This window comes from Loxodonta africana, chromosome 6, assembly GCF_030014295.1.
Source record: "Loxodonta africana isolate mLoxAfr1 chromosome 6, mLoxAfr1.hap2, whole genome shotgun sequence".
Lineage (NCBI taxonomy): Eukaryota > Metazoa > Chordata > Mammalia > Proboscidea > Elephantidae > Loxodonta > Loxodonta africana.
In genome coordinates this window covers 6,496,186-6,522,780 of record NC_087347.1, presented here as the reverse complement: position 1 = coordinate 6,522,780, position 26,595 = coordinate 6,496,186, and the positions used below count along the sequence as shown (strand labels likewise).

Genomic DNA, 26,595 nt, shown 5'->3' with positions numbered 1-26,595 from the left:
CCCCAGATACTCCCAAACCTCGCATTGATAGGTCCAGGAGTGAGCAGCTGGGAAGTACGTACGTCAGTGCCACAGAAGGACAAGCCTAGAGGGGTCTAGGGGTGGGTGGGTACAAGGCAGTCAGTGATGAGAAGAGACGAGACAGTCGTGGGGGCCTCTAGACCTGCCCCTGGAACCAGGCCCATCCTTGAGACACATTCAGTGCCTTGTGTGTGTCTGTGTCCCTGGTGGATAGAGAAGGCTCCATTGGTCCTTGACCGGACTGTGTGGGCGGCTGGCTTTGGCTGAGCCCTTCAACCCAGGCAGAGTTTCGGAGCGGGCTTCCTGCTATCCCATTAGACAAGCAAATGCCAGAAAGGCCTGGAGTCCCTGTCAGCCATGACTGTCAGGAAGCAGGGGTAGAATTCCCATCCGAGGATGTCAGAACGACTTTGTCTTATATCTTACAAGGATTAAGGGGACACTATATTGTCTGAACAGCCTCTGATTAGAAGCAGTCTGGACAAACACACTCGCTCTCCGACCTCGTGTCTCCGTGTGTGATAGCGTGTGCAGTGACAGGTGTTACAGGACCACAGGCCTGACAGCAGAAAGGCAGACGTTAACAGAGAGGAGCCCTCAAGGGCGGTTGAGTTACTTTCATTTCAACTCAGTTCTAAAGGTAGAAGGAGGACTCTGAGACCTCAGTCCCCACACACTGCTCCCACCCACCCTCCAGCGTCTTCCTAGCCCCCTCCCAGGTATGGAAGGTACAGCTCCTCAGCCTGGACTTTTCACGGCTCACCTCCCTGGACCCGGCTGCCTCCACTCCTACAAACCCACCTGCCGTGCCTCTGAGCATTGCATGCGCTCCATGGAGACGCCTCTTCTCTCAGCCCAGGCCTGCTCAAGGCTGCCCCTCATCCCCTCTCCCCAGCCAGCCAGCCTTCCAGATCACTCTGTTAAGCACACAGCTGTCCCCACAGTATTGCACGACTTCCTGGTTCTGAGCTAGAAGCCCCAGTACCTGGTCCTTTTTTTTTACAAATGTGATCCTTAGTACTGGAAACAACTCTGAGTTACAGGTGGACTCCGCAGGTGGGGATGGGAGGCTTCACAGAAGGTGACTTGCTCAAGGACATACAGCCAGGAGGTGGGAGAGTAGAGACCTCGGCTGCTTGACTTGGTTTCAGAGCGCTCAGCCACCCCGCCCACCATGCTGCCTCTTCTCATCTGTGGGCACTTCTGAGTCAGGCACTGTACTAGGCAGTTTCCATTAGTTGTTACTAAACGTTCATTCATTCATTCACTCATTCAGTAGGCAGAGAACATGCCCCATGCTCTGTACACCAACAGCCCTTCCAGGCAGGGAGACGTGCTTCTCCTCTGAGTACTCCATGAGAACTGCTGGACAGACTGACAAGACATTGAGGGCAGGACAGGGCGAGGGAGGGGCAGCCCTGTGGAGCACCTACTGCAGGCCTGGTGATACACTTCTTGCCTTGTCCTGCCAGCAACTCTGCATGGCACATTTCATGATCACCTGACAACAACAACAACAAGCTCTCCCTGAGTGGTGCAAAGAGTTAACGTGCTCTGCTGCTAACCAAAAGGTTGTTGGTTCCCGTCCACCCAGAGGAGCCTGAAAAGAGAGGCCTGACCACCTGCCTCCAAAAGCTCAGCCACCGACAGCCTTAAGGAGCACAGTTTTACTCTGGGGTTGCCTGCTGACTTTATCTCCTCAACACTTCTCAAACGACTCCTTTGATCCTCACTGCTGCCTTGGAAGAAAGGCCTGGTGATCTCTTTCTAAACATTCAGCCACTGAAAACCCTGTGGGGTACAGTTCTAGTCTGACACACATGGGGGCGCCATGAGTCAGAGTTGACTTCTTGGAAACTAGTTTGGTAGTTCTCCTGCCTGTGGTGTGAACCCCTGCGGCCACTGGCTAATAGAAGAAGGACCGAACAACCACCAGAAATGATACTGAAAAAGCCATACAACAGCAATCAGCAGCTATTTACAAATAAGGCTAACTTACATGAACTATCTCTGCACAGAGACAAAGCTTACTGTAGTTACCAGGGGCTGGGCGGTCAAGGAGTGGGAGTTATCGTTTGATGGGTGCTGAGTTTCTGTCTGGGGTGATGAGAACATTTTGGAAATGAATAGCGGAGATGGGTGCACGACACGGTGACTATAATTCATGTCACTGGATTGTACATTCAAAAATGGTTAAAATGGGCTGCCTCCTGGGCCAGGAGAGAAAGTACTGACAGTGAGATAAAGATAAATTTCTGATGTCAAGACTAAAAGCTGAGAGTATTCAAACTTAAAATTCTCTTTGTTAAAGCCATCCACTTGTGGTATTTCTGTTACAGCAGCACTAGGTGACCAAGACAGTAGAGCACCAAGACAATAAAGCACATTTTCTTGGTAGATACACCATAAACAGAGAACAAAAATAAGGCTAAATTCAAGATTCACTCATTTTTTTTCCCCCAAGGGGAAAAAAGGCATTGCTTATAAGGATGTTGCTTATAAGCGCTTTTGCTAGAACTAAGAAGCATCTGTCTTGTGAGTGGGGGTTTCTATCCCTGAAGTTGCCAGAGTCCTTGGAACATCCTGGTATGCCCCGTGCTATTTCCCTCATGTCACTGTAATACAATGACATTTCTCAAGCTGAAAGAACTGAAGAAAAAATTCAAGCCTCAAGTTGCAGTATTGAAGGATTCCATGGGGGAAAACAGTAAACAATGCAGGAAGCATCAAAACAAGATGGAAGGAATACACAGAGTCATTATACCCAAAAGAATTAGTCGATGTTCAGCCATTTCAGGAGGTAGCATATGATCAGGAACTAATGGTACTGAAGGAAGAAGTCCAAGCTGCTCTGAAGGCGTTGGCGAAAAACAAGGCTCCAGGAATTGATGGAATACCAATTGAGATGTTTCAACAAACAGATGCAACGCTGGAGGTGCTCACTTGACTATGCCAAGAAATATGGAAGACAGCTTCCTGGCTAACTGACTGGAAGAGATCCATATTTATGCCTATTCCCAAGAAAGGTGATCCAACTGAATGTGGAAGTTATAGAACAATATCATTGATATCACACGCAAGCAAAATTCTGCTGAAGATCATTCAAAAACGGCTGCAGCAGTATATTGACAGGGAGCTGCCAGAAATTCAGGCTAGATTTAGAAGAGGATGTCGAACGGGGGATATCATTGCTTGTGTCAGATGGATCCTGGCTGAAGGCAGAGAATACCAGAAGGATCTTTACCTGTGTTTTATTGACTATTCAAAGGCATTCAACTGTGTAGATCATAATAAATTATGGATAACATTGTGAAGAATGGGAATTCCAGAACACTTAATTGTGTTCATGAGGAACCTGTACATAGATCAAGAGGCAGTTGTTCGGACAGAACAAGGGGATACTGTGTAGTTTAAAGTCAGGAAAGGTGTGCGTCAGGGTTGTATCTTTTCACCACACCTATTTAATCTGTATGCTGAACAAATAATACGAGAAGCTGGACTATATGAAGAAGAACGGGGCATCAGGATTGGAGGAAGACTCATTAACAACCTGCAGTATGCAGATGACACAGCCTTGCTTGCTGAAAGTGAAGAGGTTGAAGCACTTACTAATGAAGATCAAAGACCACAGCCTTCAGTATGGATTGTACCTCAACATAAAGAAAACAAAAATTCTCATAACTGAACCAATGAGCAACATCATGGTAAATGGAGAAAAGTTTGAAGTTGTCAAGGATTTCATTTGACTTGAATCCACAATCAACACCCATGGAAGCAGCAGTCAAGAAACCAAGACGCATTGCGTTGGGCAAATCTGCTGCAAAGGACCTCTTTAAAGTGCTGAAAAGCAAAGCTGTCACCTTGAAGACTAAGGTGCACCTGACCCAAGCCATGGTATTTTCAATTGCATCATGTGCATGTGAAAGCTGGACAATGAATAAGGAAGACTGAAGAAGAGTTGATGCCTTTGAATTATGGTGTTGGTGAAGAATATTGAATATACCATGGACTGCTAGAAGAATGAACAAATCTGTCTTGGAGGAAGTACAACCAGAATGCTCCTTAGAAGCAAGGATGGCAAGTCTGTGTCTTAAGTACTTTGGACTTGTTGTCAGGAGGGATCAGTCCCTGGAGAAGGACGTCATGCTTGGTAAAGTACAGGGTCAGTGGAAGAGGAAGACCCTCAACGAGATGTATTGACACAGTGGCTGCAACAATGGGCTCAAGCATAACGATTGTTAGCATGGCACAGGACTGGACAATGTTTCATTCTGTGGTACATAGGGTCCCTATGAGTTGGAACTGACTTGATGGCACCTAACGACAACAACATTTCCCTCATACGATCGCTGCTGGAATCCCAGCAGACAGACGGATAGACAGACAGACAGATGGGGTTTAACACGAAGCAACATGCCCAGTGAGAGGAATGGATGCTCTGAGCAGGTCTTGTGGAAGCATCGCTATGCTACCTTTCCTCCTTGGAGTGGACACGGTGGCAGACGGGGTGGAGATTCGCCCCAGGGAATAGGTGGCTGGAGCAGCCAGGCTGGGTCCTGGGGTGGGTGGAGGCAGAAGGGCATGTGCTAACCTGTGGAGCCTCAGGGGGCATGAGAAGAGACTGGGAAGAATATGCAGCCTGGTTTTCTAATGAAGCCGTTGCAAGAAGCTTCCCTCTGTGGCTCGATTCCCCAGCTGGCTCTGGATGAAGGGCTGGGGTGCCATAGCCCCAAGACTTTGATGGAGGAGCAGTCTCACATTATTTCCCTGTACCTTCTGCTGAGGCTTTCCTTTGGGAACCTGCCATCCACCCCTTTCGCTTCTGCGTTTTCTTCTCGCTGCCTTTCTCCTGGATTCTAAGCTACAAGACTATAAAGTATAAGCGTTTACAACTGAACTGTCTGCTGTGAACAGACACATCCTTGAGGGCAAGGAGGAGATTAAGAGAGAAACAGGTCAAACTATTTTTGTCCTCTTGGTTTCCCTTGGAGCAATGGCTACCATTTTGCTTTCTCTGATGTGTTGAATGGTGTGGCAATGACGATGTTTTGGGTATCTTCTCCCCAGATTGCAAATGAAGCCCTGCACCTTGGTGGACCGAGACATGATTTAGGGAACAAACTTTGAGAACTCAGCTTCACTGTTTGCCTCACAGGGCCACTAAGTGGAATCTGACTTTCTGGAAGCTTCACTTCTAGTGACCTCCCTTCCTTAACAAGAAATGGGCAGCAACCTTTTCTCTCCCTTTCTCTGCTTTTCTGGTCCTAATACACTGGATAAAGATGGAGATCCAGCAACATCAGCATGAGAGGGGAAGAAGGAGGAAAAGTGAAGAAAAAGACTACATCCCTCTCTTGAGCAGGGGTGGGGGTGAGGTGGGAGAGCTTTGAATTAGATGAGAGAAAAGTTTTGTGTATATATGTATGCATGTTTGTATAAAAATAAACACCGATTGCTGTTCTGCACGTTTGTATACACGTATGTATATCAACCACTATTGTGGTGGCTTGCGTGTTGCTATGATACTGGAAGCTATGCCACTAGTATTTCAAATACCAGCAGGGTGACCCATGGTGGACAGGTTTCCGCAGAGCTTCCAGACTAAGTTTTTGTTGTGTGCCATCGAGTTGATTCCGACTCATGGCGACCCTATAGGACAGAGTAGAACTGCCCCATAGGCCAAGGCTGTAAATCTTTATGGAAGCAGACTGCCACATCTTTCTCCCAAGGAGCGGTTGGTGGGTTTGAACTGCCGACCTTTCAGTTAGCAGCCAAGCACTTTTAACCACCGCACCACCAGGGTTCCTTTCCAGACTAAGACAGACTAGGAAGACAGGCCTGGTGAAAATTAGGCAATGTAAACCTTATGGATCAGAATATTGTCTGACATAGTGCTGGAAGATGAGCCTCCTAGGTTGGAAGGTAAAAATGGACTACATACCAACAGTCAGGAAGATGGTGCATGACTGAGCAACATTTCATTATGTTATATTTAAGGCTGCTATGAGTTGGAGCCAAAGTAACACCAACTAACTTAAAAGTGAGGTAAAACTTCCATACAAAGAAATGCACAAATCTTAAGAGTATAGTGGGATAGATGTTGACTAATGAGGATACCTGTGTAAGCAACACCACAGGCAGGATGTAGATCCTTTCCATCTGCCCTGTCAGGTCTCTGGTGTTCCTGACCAGTCAGCTGTCACCCTCACAGGCAACACCGTTCGGATTTCTCTCACCGTGTTTTAGTTTTGTCTTTTCTCAAAGTTTCTACTTTTTGTGTCTGGCTTTTTTCCCTCAACATGTTTTTGACATTTATCCATGTTGGCACACATACGAGTAACACATTGTTTTTAAAAAATTTTTTATTGCTGAGTCATATTCAGTGGTATGGGTATGCCACGGTTTGTTTATTCATTCTCCTATGATGGGCATTTGGAGGGCTCTATTTTTTGGTCAGGAGCCCTGGTGGTGCAATGGTTAAGCACTTGGCTACTAACCAAAAGGTTGGCAGTTCAAACCCACCAGCCGCTCCAAGGGAGAAAAATGTGGCAGTCTGCTTCTGTAAAGATTACAGCCTTGGAAACCCTATGGGGCAGTTCTACTCTGTCCTATGGAGTCTCTATGAGTTGGAATTGTCTTGATGGAAATGGGTACGTTTTTTGGCCAGCATCTATTTTTTTTGTCCAGAAGGAGCCTTGGTGGCACAGTGGTTAAGTGTTCTGCTGCTAACTGAAAGGTCAATGCCTTGAAGCCACCAGCTACTCCAAGGGAGAAGGATGTGACAGCTTGCTTCCATAAAGATTTACAGCCTTGGAAACTGTATGGGGCAGTTCTACTCTGTCCTATATGGTCACTTTGAGTCAGAATTGACTGGATGGCGGTGGGTGTTTCTCATCCATTATTAATAAAGCTGCTATGAACATTCTTGTACAAGCATATGTTTTCATTTCTCGTGGGTAAACACCTAGAAGCAGAATTGCTGGGTCATAGGCTAGGTGTACCTTTAACTTCCTAAGAACCTGCCAGTTTTCTGAAGTGACTATGTCATTTTACACTGCCAACAACATCTGACAGAGAGTTTCAGTTGCTCCATAGCCTCGCCAACATTTGGTGTCGTTGGTCTTTTTTATTTTACCATTCTGTTGAATGTGAAATAATATTCTATTGTAGTTTCGATCTGCACTTCCCCGATGTTGTTAAGTGCCTTTTCATGTCCTTACTGGCCTTTTGTGCATCTTTTGTGAAGTGTCTGATCAAGGCTTTTGCCCAGAAGGTGAAGTTTTGCTTTGACCCCAACTGGATTTTGATTCCTGAAAGTGAGTCTTGAGTATTAAATGGGACCCAGCAAGTGGCCAGAAAGCTGGGAAACCTGTTGAAGATGCTACCTATGGGCAAAAAAAAAAAAAAACCCTATGGGCAAAGGAGGGGATAAACCTGTAACAGAGCATATTCGAAAGGCAGTTGTTAGAGATTAAAAACAAAACAAAACAAAAAAAACCAATTGCCGTGGAGTGGATTCTGACTACGACCCTATAGGACAGAGTACTATAGGACAGAGTAGAACTGCCCCATAGGGTTTCCAGGGAGCGCCTGGTGGTTTCAAACTGCCGATCTTTTGGTTAGCAGCTCAACTCTTAACCACTGGCCCACCAGTGCTGCTTCCTGACTATAGACAGTCTTTAAAACAATTTAGATTTACAAGGGAGAGACACTCCTTTAGCACAGCCCTCGGAGCACAGAGGCCTCAGTGACAACACTTGGCTTTGGGTCCTGGCTCTGCCAGTTTCTGGTGTATGCCACCTTACTTTTCTAATCTGTAGAATGGGAATAGCCATGGTTTGCAGATCGTATGAAGTAAGCTGCTTCAAAGTGCTCAGGAATGTGAAGTTCTTCTATAAATACCAGACCATCCGATGGGGGCAGCCCCTCTCTGACACCCCATTCTTCAATATTTCTCAAGATGCCTAAACCTCCTATTGAACAAGACCAAGTTTTCCTCCCCTCTACCTGAAAAATGAATCAATCACTCATCTGGAAATTGGAAATTATGTATCAGTGCCCGTAAACCTGGCACCTACTCAGGTTAACCTGCCCAGAAGGCTCTCACGGGTTGGAATGAGAACCTTGACCAGTTAACTCTGCTCTGATCTTGACCAGGGAGGGAACGCCTTGCTTCCTTCAGGAAAAGCCGTACTTCATTTCACCCTGCCCAGGTGTCAACCTGTTGGGTCTGCAATAGCAAAGAATTGTCAGTGATTTTTTTTTCCCCCACATAAGATATTAGGTGCATTTACAGGTCCACCGGATTTATAAATTATGTTTATTTAATTGAATCAACACACTGGGAGAAAAAAATTAACCTGCAGGCTGTTCATGAGCATGCCCCCAGAGGAAGCAGCCATGCCACTTTTAAATGAAGACAGCTCTAGACAAGAAAAAGACTCGGGAGCCTACTAATTCTTTTCTCATTTTAATTACCTCAGAATAAGAAAAGGGTCGGGGAGAGGACCCCCCTAATACATAGGGTGAGGATGGCACGCAGACTACCTAATGTGAAGAGAGTAACTTTACTGGAATTTTTTGGGGAAAATCTCTTCAAAAAGCTCCTAGATTAAAGCGCCAATATCCCTTTTTGTGGGTTGAATTCTGAAGCTTGCTGGTAGGAAAGTAGCAAAGTTTTTTTTTTTTTTTTTAATCCTAGGAACTCGGAGACTCAAAGGTTTCGCAGTCCTGTGCCCATGGTGAATTGCCGACTACGGGGACGGGGCAGAGCTGGGCTCGAGGCGTGGAGGCCATTGTCATCAAGACTAAGAAAATGAAATGGCTCTGTACGTAGGTCAACGACCCCCTTTCTACTGTAAGGTAAAAAAAAAAAATTAAGGATGGCCTAAAATCTACTATGTATAAAAAGAGTCCAGAGAAAGCAGCTCTTTCTTGTCAAAGTGGTGATGTTTTTACTACCTGAAGCCAGACCTCCTCAGAGTCTAACTTTAGGAAGACTCTTTAGAGTTGAAAAGCCCTGGTTGAAGGCTCAAGCCCCTTCTGACATCTGTTAACTTTTTATCCTTCAAGACAGTTGCCCGTGTTATTGCAGAGGTGGTCAATGAAACCTGCCAGCGTTTTCCACGGTAATTATTCGTACTGAAGGGATTCGGAGTCCACTGTCCCACAGTTCTGCCTGAACTTCGAGCTTATTCATCACTGAAACTTTCCTCCAATAACCAGAATTTAAATACGTTAAGGCTGTCAGATTAAACAGCCAAGGAGATGCTCATGGAGAGACACAGACAGCCAAGAGAGAAAATGAGAAGAAAAAGAAGGCAGAGATTAAAAATCCCCACTTTAATAAAAAGATGTTCTAAAAGTTCTCATTAAATAATCGTCCGGGATCTGTACGATTTTTGAAAAACCCAGTTGAATCCAGGAAATTGGCTTCTATTGTACTGCGTGTAAGGTGAGCAGCTCTAGCGATCAGCACGTAGCTCAGCCTCTCAGGATGCCAAATGCAAGCTTGCTGGTTTGGCTTAAGGGCTGTTGTCAAGATCCAGAGGAGTTTATGTTTATTTTGTGCTCTTAGTAGGTAAGACTAAGGTGCACTTGATCCAAGCCATGGTGTTTTCAATCGTCTCATATGCATGCGAAAGCTGGATGATGAGTAAGGAAGACCGAAGAAGAATTGACGCCTTTAAATTGTGGTGTTGGTGAGGAATATTGAATATACCATGGACTGCCAGAAGAAGGAACCAGTCTGTCTTGGAAGAAGTACAACCAGAATGCTCCTTAGAAGGATGGCGAGACTATGTCTCACATACTTTGGACATGTTATGGGGAGGGATCAGTCCCTGGAGAAGGACATCATGCTTGGTAAAGTAGAAGGTCAGTGAAAGAGAGGAAGACTCTCAGTGAGGTGGATTGTCACAGTGGCTGCAACAATGGGCACAAGCATAGCAACGATTGTGAGGATGGCACAGGACCGGGCAGTGTTTTGTTCTGTTGTGCATGGGGTCGCTATGAGTCGGAACTGACTCGACAATAACAACAGCAGTAGGTAATGCTTTCTCATTTCTTAGTAAAAGGTAGTATTTAAAAAAAAAAATACTGCAAAAGTAGGGGCTTGGAGCCCAAGTTGTGAACCAAACTTTACTCTTTTCACTTTTTATTTTTGAATAGTTTTTGATTTACAGAAGTTCCCGTATGCCCTTCACTGAGCTTCCCCTTAATGTTAACTTCTTCCGTTACTATGGTACAAAACCCAAACCAAACCCGCTGCCGTCGAGTTGATTCCGACTCATATGGTACAGTTATCAAAATTAAGAACTTACCATTGGTACAATATTATTAACTGAACTGTAGACTTCATTGGAATTTCACCAGTTTTTCCACTAATGTCCATTTTCTGTCCTAGGATCCAATCCAGGAAACCATGTTGCATTTAGAGAACTTAATTCTGAACTAGGGAAAAGTAAATATAGATATGCCTTTTTTTTTTTAGGAAGAGGGCTGTGGTGTACTCTTAGACATGGAATATCATGAAATGGGTTGTATTTTCCATAGCTACAGTGTCATAATTGGGGGTTCTATTCTTGACCAAGGACATTATAGCAAATCAATCAGTCTGATGACCAACAAATACAGAGATGAAGAAAAACAACAACCACAAACCTCCTTGTTAATTTAAAGTAGTGAAATTCTGTTTCAATTCCTATAAAATGGACTTCATGCTTATTCGAGGAGCCCCAGAAAAGCAGCTAGCACCTACCTAATCTGATTATATGCCATGTGCTCTTTCTAAGCATTTATCTGTGTTAACGCATTTGAACCTTAAAATAATCCTGGGTAGTAGTTTCAATGAGCACTCTTATTTTACAGATGAGAAAACTGAGACACAGAAAAATTAAATAACTTGCCCAAGGATACGCAGCTAGTAAACGCGGAATTGGTTTATCCCAGGAATGCAAGGTCGGTTTAATGTTCAAAAGTCAGTCAATGTAATTCCCTATATTAACAGACTAAAAAAAGAAAACCACATGATCATGTCAGTATATGCAGAAAAGGCATTTGAGAAAATTCAACATCCATTCATAATGAAAAAGTCCAGCAAACCAGAAATGGAACAGAGCTTTCTCAGCCCGAAAAGAGGAGTCTACGAAAACTTACATCTAATATCATGCTTAGTGGTGAAAGACGTAGTGCCTTCCCCACAGGTCAGGGGCAAGAAAGGAGGCCTGCTCTCACAACTACTCAGCATTGCACTGGAGGCTCTAGCCTGTGTAACAAAGCAAGAAAAAGTAATAAAAGAAGGGGAAAAGTAATCAAAGTGGGGTAAAAGAAGTGGAATAATGAAAGTAGAAAAGAAGTAAAACTGTGTTGATTTGCAGATGACATGATTGCCTATGTAGAAATCCCATGGAATCTACCAAAAGATGCTCCTAGAGCAACAAGTGAGTTTAGCAAGGTAGCCAGATAAAAAAATCAATATGCAAAAAAATCAATTTTATTTTTATATGGTAGCTATATGCAATCATAAATTGAAATAAAAACAATACTAGTTATATCAGTCATCAGGGAAATGCAGATCAAAACTACAATGAGCTACCACTATACACCTGTGAAGCCAAACCCATTGCTGTCAGATCGGTCCCGACTCATAGTGACCCCATAAGACAGAGCAGAACTGTCCCATCAGGTTTCCAAGTACTGGGGAGTCTGGGGGTCCATGAGAACTTTCTTACATTGCTGGCAGGAATGGAAAACGGTACAATCACTTCAGAAACCAGTTTGGCAATGTTTTTAAAAGGCTAAATATACTCTTATGACACAGCCTAGCCATTCCACTCCTAGGTATTTTCCCAAGAGAAATGAAAGCACCTGCCCATTCACACTCGCACATGAATGTTCACTGCACAACCAAAAGCTGGGAACAGCCAAATGTCTTTCAGCCAGTGAGTGGATCAACACGTCATGGAATGATGGAATACCACTTAGCAATAAGAAGGAATTAACTACCCATACAAACAACAATATGGATGAATCTGGAAACAATTATGTTGAGTGAAAGCAGCCAGAAAAAAAATGAATACATCCCATTTATATGAAATTATAGAAAACTCAGATGTGAGGGTCCTTGTGGTGCAGTAGTTAAGCGCTCAGTTGCTAACCAAAAGGTCATTGGTTGGAACCAACCCCGGCTTTGCAGGAGAAAGATGTGGCCATCTGCTTGCAAAGCCAATACCCAACCTGTTGCCACTGAGTCCATTCAGACTCAGAGTGACCCTGTAGGGCAGAGTGGGACTGCCTCTGTAGGGTTTCCAAGGAGCAGCTCGTGGATTTGAACTGACAACTTTTTGGTTGACAGCCAAGCTCTTAACCACTTTGCCAACATGACTCATAAATATTACAGCCTTCGAATCCCTATGGGGCAGTTCTACTCTCTCCTTTAGGGTTGCTCTGAGTCAGAATTGACCCTACGACAACAGGCATAGGAAAAGAAGCTATCAGTGTGTCCCTGGGGGTGAGGGGTGGAGGACCAGGGTAAGAGATTCCAACAGGTACAGGAAACTGGGGACTGATGGATATGTTCACTCTCTGATTGTGCGGATGGTTTCGTGAGTCTGTACATATGTCAAAATTTATCAAATTGTACACATTAAACACGCGTGGCTTACGGTGTATCAATTACACCTCCGAAAAGCTGCTTTAAAAAAATGTTGTTAGAATTTTCAGTCCTTCAGACTCAACAGCCCAGGCTTCCCAAGACTCTCTGTAGTCTCCCTGTTCTTTTCTGAGTCTCCATTCTGAACCCAAGTGACATTTCTTGGATGGTGTCCCTGTCTTGGTCTCTGAGAGCCCAGCAGCCCTAGGGCAATGTAGGAAACAAGGTGGTTAACCAGCAAGGGTCACAGTTTCTCTGAGACCACCATGCTCCAAGCTCCTTGTTGTGTGGCGGTGAAGCTGATTCCAACTCATGACGACCCCATGTGTGCAGAGCAGAACCGCTCCATAGTTTTTTTTTTTTTTTTAATCCATAGGGTTTTGAAGGCTGTGACTTTGGGAGCAGATTGCCAGGCCTTTCTTCTGAGGCACTGCTGGGTGGGTTCGAACTGCCAACCTCTCCGCTAGTAGTGAGTGGTTAGCCATTTATGCTGCTCAGGGGCTCCTCCATGCACTTCACATGGGTGCTTTTATGTAATCCTCATTACAGAACTAAAAGGTCAAGAAATTTTAATCCAAGGGCAGGGGCTGGGACAGGCTGACTAAAAGAAACGTCCGGATGGCACAAGTGCAAGCCAGGAAGCCGACATCAACCGTGTGAGCGAGGCCGTGGCCCCTGGCTGCTTCTCCAGGACCCACTGGACCCGAGGGGACAGCAGCTCTCTGAGGACAGCCGCGGGGCTGGACACCTGGGCAGGTCCCCCAGTGTCCCCAGGACCTGGGCGGGCGGCCCTCGCAGGGCCCAGCTCAGCCTCCTTATGGGGCTCCGAAGCCCGCTGAAGCACCCGCCCGAAAAGCTAACCATTTATGTCACACTGTGACAATTATTCTGCATAAAATTATCATTAAAAACCCTAATTTTTCAGCCTCCAACCCCGTCAGTGGCCTTTTAGAGTGATTCCGCGCCGAAGTCTGCAGGAGGTGATCACCGCTCATTACCGCGGTGTGGCGCCTCCCCCCTCCGCGGCAATCAGCGCTAATTAGACCCGCCCGGGGGCCGGGGGGGGGGCCGGGAGACCCGGGGCCGGTGGGGTCAGGGGGCCGGGGGGTCGGGGGGCCCGGGGGCCGGGGAACCGGGGGTTCGCAGACCGGGGGGCCGGGGTATCGGGGAACCGGGGGAAGCGGCCGGGGATCAGGGGTCCCGGGTCGGGGTCCGGGGGCCAAGGACCGGCGGGCTGGGGGAGCAGCGGTCTGGGGGCTTGGGGGATCAGGGTCCGGCGTCGGGGGGTCTGGGGGTCGAGGACCGGGGTCCGGGGTCTGGGGACAGGCCGTGATGGGGCGGGGTGTGGGAACTTGGGGCTGAGGACTCGTCTGGGTACCTCGTGGGAGAAGCCGGGGTTCTGGGGGGAGGAGGGGGCCAGGGGATCCAGGCATGGTCAGAGGTCTGGGAGTCAGGGTCCAGGAGTGGGAATAGACGGGTCCAGGGACAGGGTGGGGTCTTGTGATCTGGGGTCCAGGCAGGCAACTCGGGGTCTGGGTGCGGGGTCCTGGCATGCGGCTGGTACCTCTGGGTCCCGGAGCAGGGTTCTGGGACTGGGCAGGGATTGCGAGATCTGGGCGAAGTCCAAGGCGGGGTGGCTGGGACTGGATCCGGGTCCGGGCTGGGTCGGGGCGGGGTGGCTGGGACTGGGTCTGGGATCCAGAGTCCGGCGGGGTCGAGGTGCGCAGGCCCGGCCCGGACAGGGGTCAGGCGGTGCGTCCTTACCCGAGCGAGGCGGCGGTGCGGCAGAGGTGCAGGGGCGCCAGGCCGTCGGCACCCAGCAGGTCAGGGTCGGCGCCGTGGCGCAGCAGCAGGAGGGCGCAGGCCGTGTGGCCACCCAGGCAGGCCTCGTGAAGGGCGCCGCGGCCACCCGGGCAGGCGTCGGGGCGGGCGCCGCGGGCGAGCAGGTGGCGCACGCAGGTCGTGTGACCGCGGGCCGCGGCGATGCACAGGGGCGTGGTGAGCTCGCGCTTGTACTCCAGGGTCCAGAGGCCTGGGGCGGGGAGGGGGGAGAGGTGAGCTGGGGGCCATGGGGGAGGGGTGCTGGCCATCAGGAAGGCCGAATGAGGGTGAAACCGGCTCCCAGAGGTGCCAGGTGGGCTTGTACAGAGAGGTACAAAGACCCAGAAGGCTAGGGCCAGAGGGACACTTTGAGAATCAGCCAGACACAGCTACTGGGCAGAGAGAGGAGAGAAAGAGAGGAGATGTAGCGACAGAGAGAGACAATATTTATATAGAGAGAGGAGGGAAGGAGTGTGTGTAGAGACCGCAGATACAGAGATACACAGTGTGAGACAGACAGCCAAAGATGTGAAGAGACAGAGAGTGCAGAGAGCCTCATCGAGGGAAAGAGAAGTGAAGAAAGATGGAAGAAAGAGAGAAAAGTTCACAGAAACAGAGACAGACAGAGATCCAGAGCTGACAGACACACTGAAAAAGACAGAGAGAGGGAGAGAGAGAGAGGGAGAGAGAGAGAAGAAATAAAAAGGACAAAATGGAGGCAGAGAGGTGGGGCTGGGAAGGGTGGGAGGCAGGAGGTTTTTCCCTAATATGGGGTGACAGAGGAATCAGAGTAAGAATCAAGGGGTTAAACTCTGAACAAAGAAGAGGCCATGGGGAGAAGATAAGTGAGATATTTGCATTGTCCAGGCTCTGAATTAGGAGCAGTTTAGGGGAGGAAGAGTAGTGCTCACTGGACTGTGGATTTTTCTAGAATCAAACCCTTTCTCAAGCCCCAGAGTTACCCCTTTATGCCATTAAGACCACAGACAAAACAAAGTGACCCACATCCCCAAGTCTGCTCAAGAAAAGACCCCAGAAAGTCTCGCCAGCGCGGCTGCATTTCAGAAGGCCGCTTTGATCTGGGGGACCACAGTCAGCACGATCCTGGTTTGTTTCTTTGCGCTTTTTAGGGTTTGGTGTGTGTGCATGGGGTTGCTCTTTCCTGAGGGATAAAATGGAGCATTTTACTTCTCTGCAAACTTGGGAGCTTTCAAAAGGCCGGTGGAAGGGTTGTTAGCGGCACTGTGCACCGGTGGGAATGGGGAAGCAGTCCCTGGTGAATACACATCAAGGGACAGGAATTCACCTGGCAGGATGCCTGCTGATAATGATGGAAGAATCGATACCCAGGCTGTAATGAGCTGCAGAGGAGACCCTTTGCACAGGCATCTCCTTCCTGGGACCCATGCTGAGAAGTTGTGAAGGACCACTCGTTAATTACCTGTAGGCAGGTGGAACATCCTGCTAGCCTGCCCAAAGGCTGGAGACCGTTCCACCTTCGGGGCAAATGGTGGCCTGTGGTCCCTGGTGGTGGAGAGATGGTGGTGGAGGCCTGGGGACAGGGGTTCGCTCGAGATCGGGCTGCCCTTCCTGGTGAAGACCGGGCTTTCATTTGGAGGGGTGATGAATGCTAATAATAACCTGGGTCCTGGTTCTTAGATTCGGTTAATTTTCCTGAGATGTGAAGTCTCCTTACTGGGCAAGGAAGGGGGTGCTCCATTCTCAGGGCAGACTAAGCTCCAGCACCCCCCAGCAGCTCTGCTCACCTGCCCTGGATTCCCAAGTCTTCCCATGGGCTATGGGATGTGGCCATAGCTTAGGGCCAGGACCCTTCTCCGGCATCCCTGGAGATGGCCTTGAGCTCCACCAGGCCTTCCTGAGCACCTGGGTGAGCACCGGGGTCTGAGGTCGGGCAGTTTTCTCTGTTAGAAAGCACAGGTAGCTCCTAATATCACCCACCTGGCTCTCCACCAGGAGGAACACAGACTTGGGCTCCCCTGTCCCCATAGCAGAACCCCCGAACACCAGCTCCCCACGTCAGTGCTCTCCTTGGAAGAACTGTATTGTTCTACTAGATGGGTATCCCCCACCACAGTCCTGGTACCGAGGGTGCCACCGTGAACCCACTCTGTGCACTGCACTGCCATTTTCTTAAAATTTTGCCTTGACCCAGTTTTGAGGCCCCTGCTGGAGGCCAGTCCATTCTTCCAGAACAGCTGATTCAGTCCACTCTCCAGCCACTCCTGTTGTCAGGTCCTCACACTCCAAGCCTCTGTGCACACCCCCAATCGCCCCGGGCCAGATACCCAACAACCAGGGACAGTCCTTATGCCCTGGGCGGGTGGGGGGAACCCGCTGCCGAGTTGATTCTGACTCATAACGACCCTATAGGACAGAGTAGAACTGCCCCATAGAGCTTCCGAGAAGCACCTGGTGGATTTGAACTGCCAGCCTTTTGGTTAACAGCCATAGCACTTACCCACTACTTCATCAGGGTTTCCTATGCCCTGGAGCCTGCACAATTATTCAAAATGCCGTCCCCTCCCCCAGCCTGAGAAACTTAGCTGAACCCACCCAGCTTGCCGTACAAGAGCCTCCCCTACAATCCCAACATGCAGTTACCCTATCCCCAGGAGTACACCTGTGTGCCCTCTGTCATGACGTGCTTTTACTTTCCATAACCTCCCTGACTCCTTGTCTTTTTCCCAAGTTGTACCTGACTGACCATTCCACAAATTTGTTAGACCAAGCCCTGTGTACTGGGAGCACCGTCCCTCCTCCGCACCTTTCAGGGGCAGGTGGAATTAGCCTCCAGAAAGTCTTCATACAAACAAGGGCAGAGTGCTAGGGAGTGCTGTTCTATAACAAAAACCAAACCCATTGGTGTGGAATCAGTTCCGACTCATGGCAACCCTGTGCGTTACAAAGTAGCTCTGCTCCACAGAGTTTTCTTGGCTGTAATTTTTATGGCACAGTGGTCAGGCGTTCCGCTCCTAACCAAAAGGCAGTTCGAATCCACCAACCGCTTCCTGGAAACCCTATGAGGCACTTCTACTCTGTCCTATAGGGTTGCTATGAGGCAGTGGGTTTGGGTTTTTTGGTTAATCTTTATGGAAGCATGTCTCCAGGCCTTTTGAAGTACCACTGGGTGGTTTCGAATTGTCAACCCTTAGGTTAGTTGTTGTGTGCTGTCGAGTGGATTCTGACTCACAACCACCCTGTAGGACAGTATAGAACTGCCCACAGGGTTTTCTTGGTTGTAATCTTTACAGGAGCAGATCGCCAGGTGCTCCTCCTGTGGAGCCACTGGGTGGGTTCGAACTGCCAACCTTTCTGTTAATAGCTGTCATGCCACCAGGGCTCCTTAATGATAGTGAAAAAAAAAAAAAAAAAGCAAACCCATTGCTGTCAAGTCGATACCGATTCATAGTGACACTATAGGACAGACCAGAGCTTCCCCTAGGATTTCCAAGGCTGTAATCTTAACAGAAGCAGGCTGCCACATCTTTCTCCCTCCGAGCAGCTGGTGTGTTTGCATCTAACCACTCTACCACCAGGGCTTCTTGTTTTATAATAAAGCTTGATAATTTCTGTCCTGAATCTGCTGCCGAGGAAGCCGGGTGGTGGAGGGGAAGAGGCCCTGGGCCCAGGCAGCCCCCTGCGCCGGCCTTCTCTCTCGTCCCAGCCTGCACTGAGCCCTGGCAGCACGGACTCCTGGGGCTGCAGCTTCCCCACTCAGGAACAGGAAGGTCCTTCATTCTGAACATTCTCAATTTCTCCCCTGAAAAACCGCAGGAGTCAGGGCAGGACCGATTCCAGTGAAAGAGAAGAACCAGGCTGTGGACTCAGACAACGTGTAAGAGGTGGGCTGACGGAATATCGGTTTGAAATTGTGACATCTGTGTGTCCAGGGTCGGGAAGTATGTGATTTTAAAAAAGGTAAACATTAACTGAGCATTCAAGCTGAAGGAGTCCCTGGGTAGCACAAACAGTTAAGGGTTGACTGCTAGCTGACAGGCTGGCGGTCGGAACCCACCCTGTGATGCTTCGGGAGACAGGCCTGGTGATCTCCTTCTGAAAGGTCACAACCCTGAAAATCCCATGGAGCAGTTCTACTCTGCACACATGGGGTCGCCATGAGTCGGCCCCCACGTCAACATGACGGCAGCTAACAACAGCAGCATAGCCGCTGGCCTTGTTGGTTGATTGCCGTCTCAGCCTTTTGGAGGAGATGCCTGCACCCCACTTGGGACAGGTAAGGAGAGGAGGCTCAGAAGGCTCTGTGTCCTCCCTCGCTGGGAGCTGGGAAGCCCAGACTGGACGTGTCCTGGGTCTTCCCCACAGCTCCTGCCGCCTCACTGGCTACTACGAAGGACTTAGGCCTTTCAGCGTTGTGGGTTTTTCCCCTTCTCCCGTGCGAGGTGTAAATTGAACTGTGTTGGGCCTTTGAAGCCGGCCTTCCCCATTCCTTGCCTGCCAGTGCTTGGGTGTCAGGGACACAGGACACTGCCCTGGGCCCCCTGACTGCAGATTCTCACACCCTCCTGCTCTGGTAGGTCTTCTCTGGCACTTGGGCCTTATTCCAGAACACGGACCCTCTGGGTAAATGTTTGGCACCTGAACCCATACCTGGTGGGGTGCCCATTGCAGAGTGCTACCAAGATGGCCTGGGGGGGATCAGCATGTGTCTTTTCTGTGCTGTCTCCCCGCTTGGAGGTGGGGGGGTCCCTCCACTTGGGGGACCTGCCTGTCTGCCCAGCACAGCACCACCAAGTTCAGGTGGCAAGAGTGTACTCAAACTTCTACAATAAGGACCCCCGATTTCTTCCCCTCTGCACCCCGTTCACAGGTCCCCGGGTCCCCGGAGAAGATGGGTACAGAGCTTGGTGGCCCCTCCTCTGTTGATGCCGGTTGTGCCCTGCCACCCTGCTGCACACACAGCTGCACGCCAGGGCCTCACTCCCGGACATGCTCCAAGCAGAGACGTTCCTCTCCTGCCCCCGCCTTCCTGGGCTGCCCAAAGCAACATTGTCTTTGAACGAGAACAGGCACTTCCACCTTTAGATGGGCATTCGCACCAACAGTTCTGCCTGCCCACTTCATTCTCTCCCTTCCCCTCACCTAAAGGCTGCATCTTAGAACGTGGGCAAACTGACTCTCATTGCTAGAGTCCTTTCCCTGGCGTGTGTTAACCACGGTGCCGAGAGACTCTTAGTAGCTTCTTAAAAGTAGACAGCTGAGCTTAGGAAGGAACAAGGGTACCTGAGAGCCCAAAGGTGGCTGGGGGCTTCACCCGCCACTCCATCTCATCCGTGTAGATCTCAAACACCAGGTTGCCATCCTGGAAGAACTGGTCCATGAGGGGCTTAAGGCGGTCCAGGTCTCCGGTGACCAAGGCAGCGTGGTAGTCGAGCACTGGGGACCCATCTCTAACCAGAGGCTCTTTGTCCATCTGAAAGATCTGCAGCCTCCCTGTAGCCGGCTCAGGCCAACTCTCCATTGCAAAGCAGTTGATTTTCGAGAAGCTCTTCAGGAAGGGGAAAGATGATCATATAGAGGGCATGTGCTATTTCTATTGTCATTACTCAATTGTCATCCAGCTGGGGCTCGATGGTGGTGTATTTATAACTCCTGTGGGCTCCGATGTGATAATGGTTACTTGATACGACCAGGGTCACATGACCCCTGAAATTTCCCAGGGCTCAGCCACACCTTGTGATGATGTAGATATGAATTCTAGAGACAGCACACCTGTGTAGCTCAAAAACAGCTCTCTACATGGCAAGCACAGACCCTAGGCACACACTCCCCCTTATCCTGGCATTTTCCCAGCCTTAAATAGCATTTATTTCATACCTGTTTGTGTGGGTTAAGTGACTGACTTGTAATATGACTTCAGTGACCAAAATTCTTAACAAATAAGTAATAGACTCTCAAGTAAAAAAAAAAAAAAAAAAGAACAGTGAAACTCTCTTTGGGAGTTTCATATTTGCTAAGACGAATTTGCTCATTAAACATTTTCTTGTATTTTACTTAAAAAGCACACACACAATGTGTTGCATATAAAATTTGGGAATGAAATTCTTAATTCAGAAGAAACAAACATTTATGAAGTACTGTCGTTGCTCTTTATGAATTACTGTGTTTACTCTTAGTAACCACCCCATGAAGGAAGTAGGTTGTTTTCTATAAAGCAATTTTGACAAAAATGAAGTTGTCAACAATTTCATTCTACTTGGATCATCAGTCCACACCCTTTGAAGCAGAGTCAAGAAATCAAATGACACATTGCCTTGGGAAATTCTGCTGCAAAAGACCTTTAAAATCTTGAAAAGCAAAGATGTCGTTTTGATGACTAAGGCGTGCCTGACCCAAGCCATGGTCTTTTCAGTCGCCTCATATACATGAGAAAGTTGGATAAAGAAATACAACCAGAATGTTCCTTAGAAGCAAGGATGGTTACTTTGGCCACATTGTCAGGAAAGACCCATCACAACAAAAGTACATCATGGCTGGTGAAGTAGAGAGTCAGCAAAAATGAAGGAAACCCTCAATGAGATGGTTGACATAACAGCCATAACAATGGACTCAAACAAGCCAATGATCATGAAGGTGACGCAGGACCAGGCAACGTTTCCTTCTGTTGTATACGGGGTCACCGCGGGTCAGAGCCGACTCAGTGGCTAAGCTGGCATTGGAACCCACATGAATTTGCCTCCAGAATCTGTTCTTGGTCCACCATACCAAGTTGTCAGATCCCAATAGGATCTGCTCAAAACTGGGCCAATGGTGTTGGGATCCAATTTCCAGAAAGGGCTCTTTGCTGCCCAGAGTTTAGCCTCTTCCTGAGGGAAGGTGGTACCAACTTTAGTGAGATCTACTGTTCGATGTTAGAGCTGGCAAAAGCAACAGCTCCCACCGGTCGGCACCCTCCACTCCCAGGTTTTGTATGGCCGGTGAGCTAAGAATTGTTTTTACATTTTTAAATCATTGAGAAAAAATCAAAAGAAGACTATTATTTTGTGATAGGTGGAAATGATATGAAATTCAAATTCCAGCGTCCACACTCGTCCATTTATATATTATCTACGATGGCTTTTGCTCTCACCGCAGCAGAGCTGAGCAGTTGTTAGGGGGACTGAGTGGTCTGAAAAGCTGTAAATATTTACTGTTTGGACCTTTACAGAAAAAGCTGATCCCTGGCCTAGAGGTGAAGAAACTTGGCCAAGGCCCCACAGTGAATCAGCTAATTGTCACTAATAAATTATTCCGACCTAAAATAAGCGAACCTTCTATTTCTTGCTTTGAAGGGTGTCTTCTTGCTGTCTGTCCCACCCACTCTCTCTGCTGCTGTGGCCTGTGATCCATGGATGTGTGTCCTGCGGACTGCAGTAGTCCCGAGGATGCGTGAGGGAGGCACGGCTGGATGTTTCAGGTGACCACGCTCTTTGTGAATGCCCCTGGCTGCGAAGCTCCAAAGGGCCAGACCCAGGGATTCCCAAAGACATGATCTGGGGCCTCTGGTGACCTGTGAGCTTCTTCCAGTCGCTGAGAACTGATCCTAAAACATGCTTCCCTTGCCGAGGAGATGGAGCGTCACAAATTTTATTCTTATGAATGGCTGTTGTTGGCTGCTGTGGAGTTGGCCTGAACTAATGGGGACCCCGTCCCCATGACTGATTAAGGATCAGATCATTGTGATCCATGGAGTTTTCATTGGCTGATTTTCAGCAGTATATTGCCAGGCCTTTCTTCCTAGTCTGTCTTAGTCTAGAAGCGCCACGGATACCTGTTCAGCATGACAGCCACACAGAAGCCTTCACTGACAGGTGGGTGGTGGCTACAAACATGACACACTGGCCAGGAGTGGAGCTCAGTTCCCCCCAGTGGAAAGCGAGAATTCTGCCCCTAAACCGCCAATGACCCCTTAGGAATGGTGTTGGTGGTATTCACAGGGGCCCACGTGACAGAATAGAACTGCCCCCTAAGGTTTTCTTGGCTGTGATTGTTATGGGAGCAGATTGCCAGATCTTCTTCTGAGGAGCCGACAGGTAGGTTCCGGCTGTCAACCTTTCGGCTAGCAGCTGAGTGCCCAACTGCTGTGCCACTAGGGCTCCCAGCTCTTCATTAATAATTTGCTAGTTACTGCAGTTCGGTTCAGGATTTTATAGTATACGAATTAACCAGCTCACTTTTTTATTATAACATAGATAATAAACAACTCCCATAATTTTTTTCTAATTCCTCTCTCCCTATCCCCCACCCCCCCCAGGAAGTTGGAACTGGCCAATGAGGTTAGGCTACAGGGTCCTTTGCTCTGTCCGGATGAGTGACAATTAAAAGTGTGTGACCAGAGGCTGGAGGGAAGGAAAGAGGGCCAGGAGGTCATAGCCTGGATGGACAGAAGGGAAGAGCTGAGGGCACACACCCAGAGGGTTAACACAGAGACTTGGCCAGGGAGGTGTGAACATGGAGGCTTGGCCAGGGAGGTGTGAACATGGAGGCTTGGCCAGGGAGGTGTGAACATGGAGGCTTGGCCAGGGAGGTGTGAACATGAAGGCTTGGCCAGGGAGATGTGAACATGCAGGCTTGGCCAAGGAGCTGTGAACGTGGAGGCTTGGCCAGGGAGGTGTGAATAGCAGGTACCCCCACCCATCCAGTGCTAACTGTGAGAACCTGTCTCCACGAGGGGCCACAACAAACAAACAACAACACAGAAACAAGAAGAAAAAAGATTTGGAGTCAAAGAGTAGGGCTTGTCAGGCCTTCTCAGATCTGAAATTCTAAGATTCCTCCCCCACACCCTTTTCTCTGCCTCCTCTCCACGTGAAACCACCCTGGCACACACCTCCTTTCTCTAAGCTCCCCCAAAGCTGTCTGCCTCCAACCAGGCTCTTTGTTTTGAAGAGTCTCCTGGTCTGTGGGTTGTCCTCTTCACCGAGATTTTCCACAACAACAGGAGCCCAGACAAGTGCACCCCACCTTCCCGAGAAGGGGCTTCAGTGAAGGGAGGAAGGAGAAATCCCATTTGTCCGTGTGCCTTTATAATGCAGCATAACCACCAAAAACCAACCCATTTCCCACTCATAGAGACCCTGTAAGACAGGGCAGAACTGCCCCATAGGGCTTCCAAGGAGCAGCTGGTGGATTTAGACACTGCGGACCTTTTTGGTTAGCAGCTGAGCTCTTAACCACTGCACCCCCAGGGCCCCATATACCCATATACCTGGTAGACAAGCATAAATGCCTGTGCACAGACTATCCTAGGACCTGCAGGTTTCCCCTAAGTGGTAAAGCCCCTGTTTCCCCTGGGGGAGGAGGGCTACAGGGGTGTGGGGTGGGGAGGGACATGTCTGCAATGCCCTCACAGGGTAGACTGTACCTTGAAAGCTGAAGGGTGCACACTGGTGATGGACAGCTATGTATGGAGGTGATGACTTGGTCCTGACCTGAGTTGGCTGCCCCAGGGCCATGGGTTTGTCTTCACTGGGGTTGTCAGAGGGTGGTGGAAAGGGCCCACCAGCGCTCTGTGCTTGGGGAGGTAGGGTGAGCATATAACAAAGCCACGGTGTCCCAGACATCCATTGCATTGGCTCTGTGTCCTGGCACCCCCGCAGGGTGTTGTCCTGGGCTCCATTTGCAGGTGAGAAAACAGAACTCAGAGATTCAGGCAACTCTCAACGTTTCTCAACCCTGAGATGTCAAAGCCCAAACACTCTAACACAAGTAGTGGGGTCTTCCTGCCTCCTCCCTCCCTGCTGTCTCCTGAGCAGCCACACCCCAGCCCAGGGGCCTAATCTGTCACCCCAGGTGTCTGTACAAGCTGTCCCTGTTGCCTGGGTTTCTTATTTTCCATTCGTCACGGGCTGTCTTCACTCATTCTTCAAGACTCAGCTTAGACATGATTTGTCCAGGAAGCCTCCCCAAACCTCCATGACTGGACCCAGAGTCTGTGCTCATAGGGTGTCCCAAGGGTCCCCTGAGCAGACCATGGTGCCTGCACACTGCACTGTTGCTGCTGAGCACTTGTCTGTGACCCCGTTTGACCACGCGCTTCTCGGGGGCAGGGACTGCTTCTTAATCTCTTTTGGTGTTAGGGATCGAATTGTGTCCTCACAAAAGATGTGTTGAAGCCCTAAACTCTGGTACCTGTGAGCAAGACCTTCTTTGGAAACACAGTCTTTGAAGATGTTCTTAGTTAACGTGAGATCATACTGGGGTAGTGTGAGTCCTTTTCCTATATGACTGGTGTCACTATAAAAGAGAAGAGACACAGAGACAGGAACACACAGATCGAAGGAGGCAGAAATCAGAGTGATGCGCACATGAGCCAAGGAATGCCAAGCGTTGTTGGCCATCACCAGAAGCTAAGAGAGAGGCATGGGCCAGATTCTCCCTCAGAGACCTCAGGAGGAACCAACAGGGCTGACGTCCTGGTTTCAGACGTCTAGCCTCCAGAACTGGGAGACAATACATTTCCGTTCTTATAAGCCAACCGGTTTGTGGCACTTTGTTATGGTGGCTCTAGGAAACTCCTGCAGTTGAGTTCTCAGCGCCTAGCATACAATGGGCCCTCAGTGAAAACGGTTGAAAGAATGAATGAATTGACCTCATTGAAGTTTACTCAACCATATTAAAATCCCTCAGTGGTTCTTTCTCTTATTCTTTGCCATCTGCCCACTTTTTCTCTTGAGAAAGAACATTTGTAGTAAGGTGAACCTTGGCTGGCCTAGGGCTGGGCTCAGATGCTGGGGGATAGGACTCTACTTCAGATCTGTTGGGCTGCCCTGCAACTTAAAAAGAAAAGTCGCTGCAGAGTCAACCCCGACTCAGCAACCCTGTAGGACAGAGTAGAAGTGCCCCGTAGGGTTTCCAAGGTTGTAGTCTTTAGGGAAGCAGACTGCCGTATCTTTCTCCCTCGGAGTGGCTGGTGGGTTGGAACTGCTGGCTTTTCCGTTTGCAGCTGAGTGCTTTAAGTGCTGTGCCACCAAGGCTCCTTCCCTGCACCTTACCAAGTTCTGTAGGAAGGCTTTGGCTGTCGGTGCGCTTCCTGAGGCCTTTTAAAAACCTCGTTTCCCATGTTTTAACGTTTATCCTCTTCATCAACAGCAGCAGCAAGCAGCCAAAGCAGCGCAGTCATCAGCAAGGAACGGCAGAAGCTTGTTGAAGGTCCACGACGTCCCTGAGTGTCGTAAATGGCTTGAGCCAAGCTACAAACTGAAAGACTGGCGGTTTGAACCCACCCAGCAGTGCCACAGAAGAGAGGCCTGACAATCTGCTTCCATGAAGATTACAGTCAAGAAAACCCTGTGGGGCAGTTCTACACCGTAACAGGTGAGGTTGGCAGGAGTTGGAACAGACTTGACGACAGTGGGTTTGGATTTTTGTATGTGCCCAGGACACTGCTGGGTGCTGCGGAGAATGTAGAGGTAAAGAAGTCACAGACCTGTTTGCAAGGAACTTACAGCCCCTACGGACACAAAAGGCATTTGCTTGCATAAAATGATGGACGAAGATACGGCGGAGACTGGTTTCCTTACCGATCACACGTCGGAATGAAATTGCTCTGCCAGCTACTCTTCCCCCTCTTTCCTTTAAAATACCCTGTGGTCACTCTGTTCATTCCAAAAGCGTTATTAAGCTCTCTGGATATTTCATTTCACTAAGCCTCGCCATTTTGCCACATTATTTTCTTAGACTGATTGTAATTAGATAGGTTTCTGAAGGGTTTATTCATGCACGACTGTAATGTGATCAACTTGAGTTTTCGTTTCACTTTAAACTGAAGAATTCTTCTCTACCTGATGTGATTTGTCATCGGTTATTTTTAAAAGGGGCTGGTATATGAGAGCCAAGTCCAGGGACTGAAAGCTACTGCGCTCTGCACTAAATTTAGCCTCCCAAGCACTATTTGTCAACAGCTCCCGTAAATACACAAGCTGGATTTCAGTGGGGCGGGAGCAGTAGTTGAGAAGCAGACTTGAGTCTTTGTCAGAACTTTAAAAATAGCTCATGGTAGACATCATTGGTGTTGTAGGTGGGACATGTTGATTATTTCATGGGCGTGGGGGCAGGGCAGAGAGCTATCTTTTTTAATTTTT

The 26,595-nt window shown here is 48.7% G+C and overlaps 1 protein-coding gene across 1 annotated transcript in view; it reads right to left on the bottom strand.

Moving 5' to 3' along the window:
* The window catches only part of ASB18 (ankyrin repeat and SOCS box containing 18), a 75,119-nt gene that overhangs the window by 23,003 nt on the left and 25,521 nt on the right, over positions 1-26,595 (bottom strand). The window contains exons 3-4 of the mRNA XM_064286505.1: positions 19,757-19,876; positions 14,438-14,705 (exon numbers count right to left, since the gene is read on the bottom strand). Coding sequence (XP_064142575.1) covers positions 14,438-14,705; positions 19,757-19,876 — 388 coding nt within the window. The remainder of the gene's footprint in view (positions 1-14,437; positions 14,706-19,756; positions 19,877-26,595) is intronic.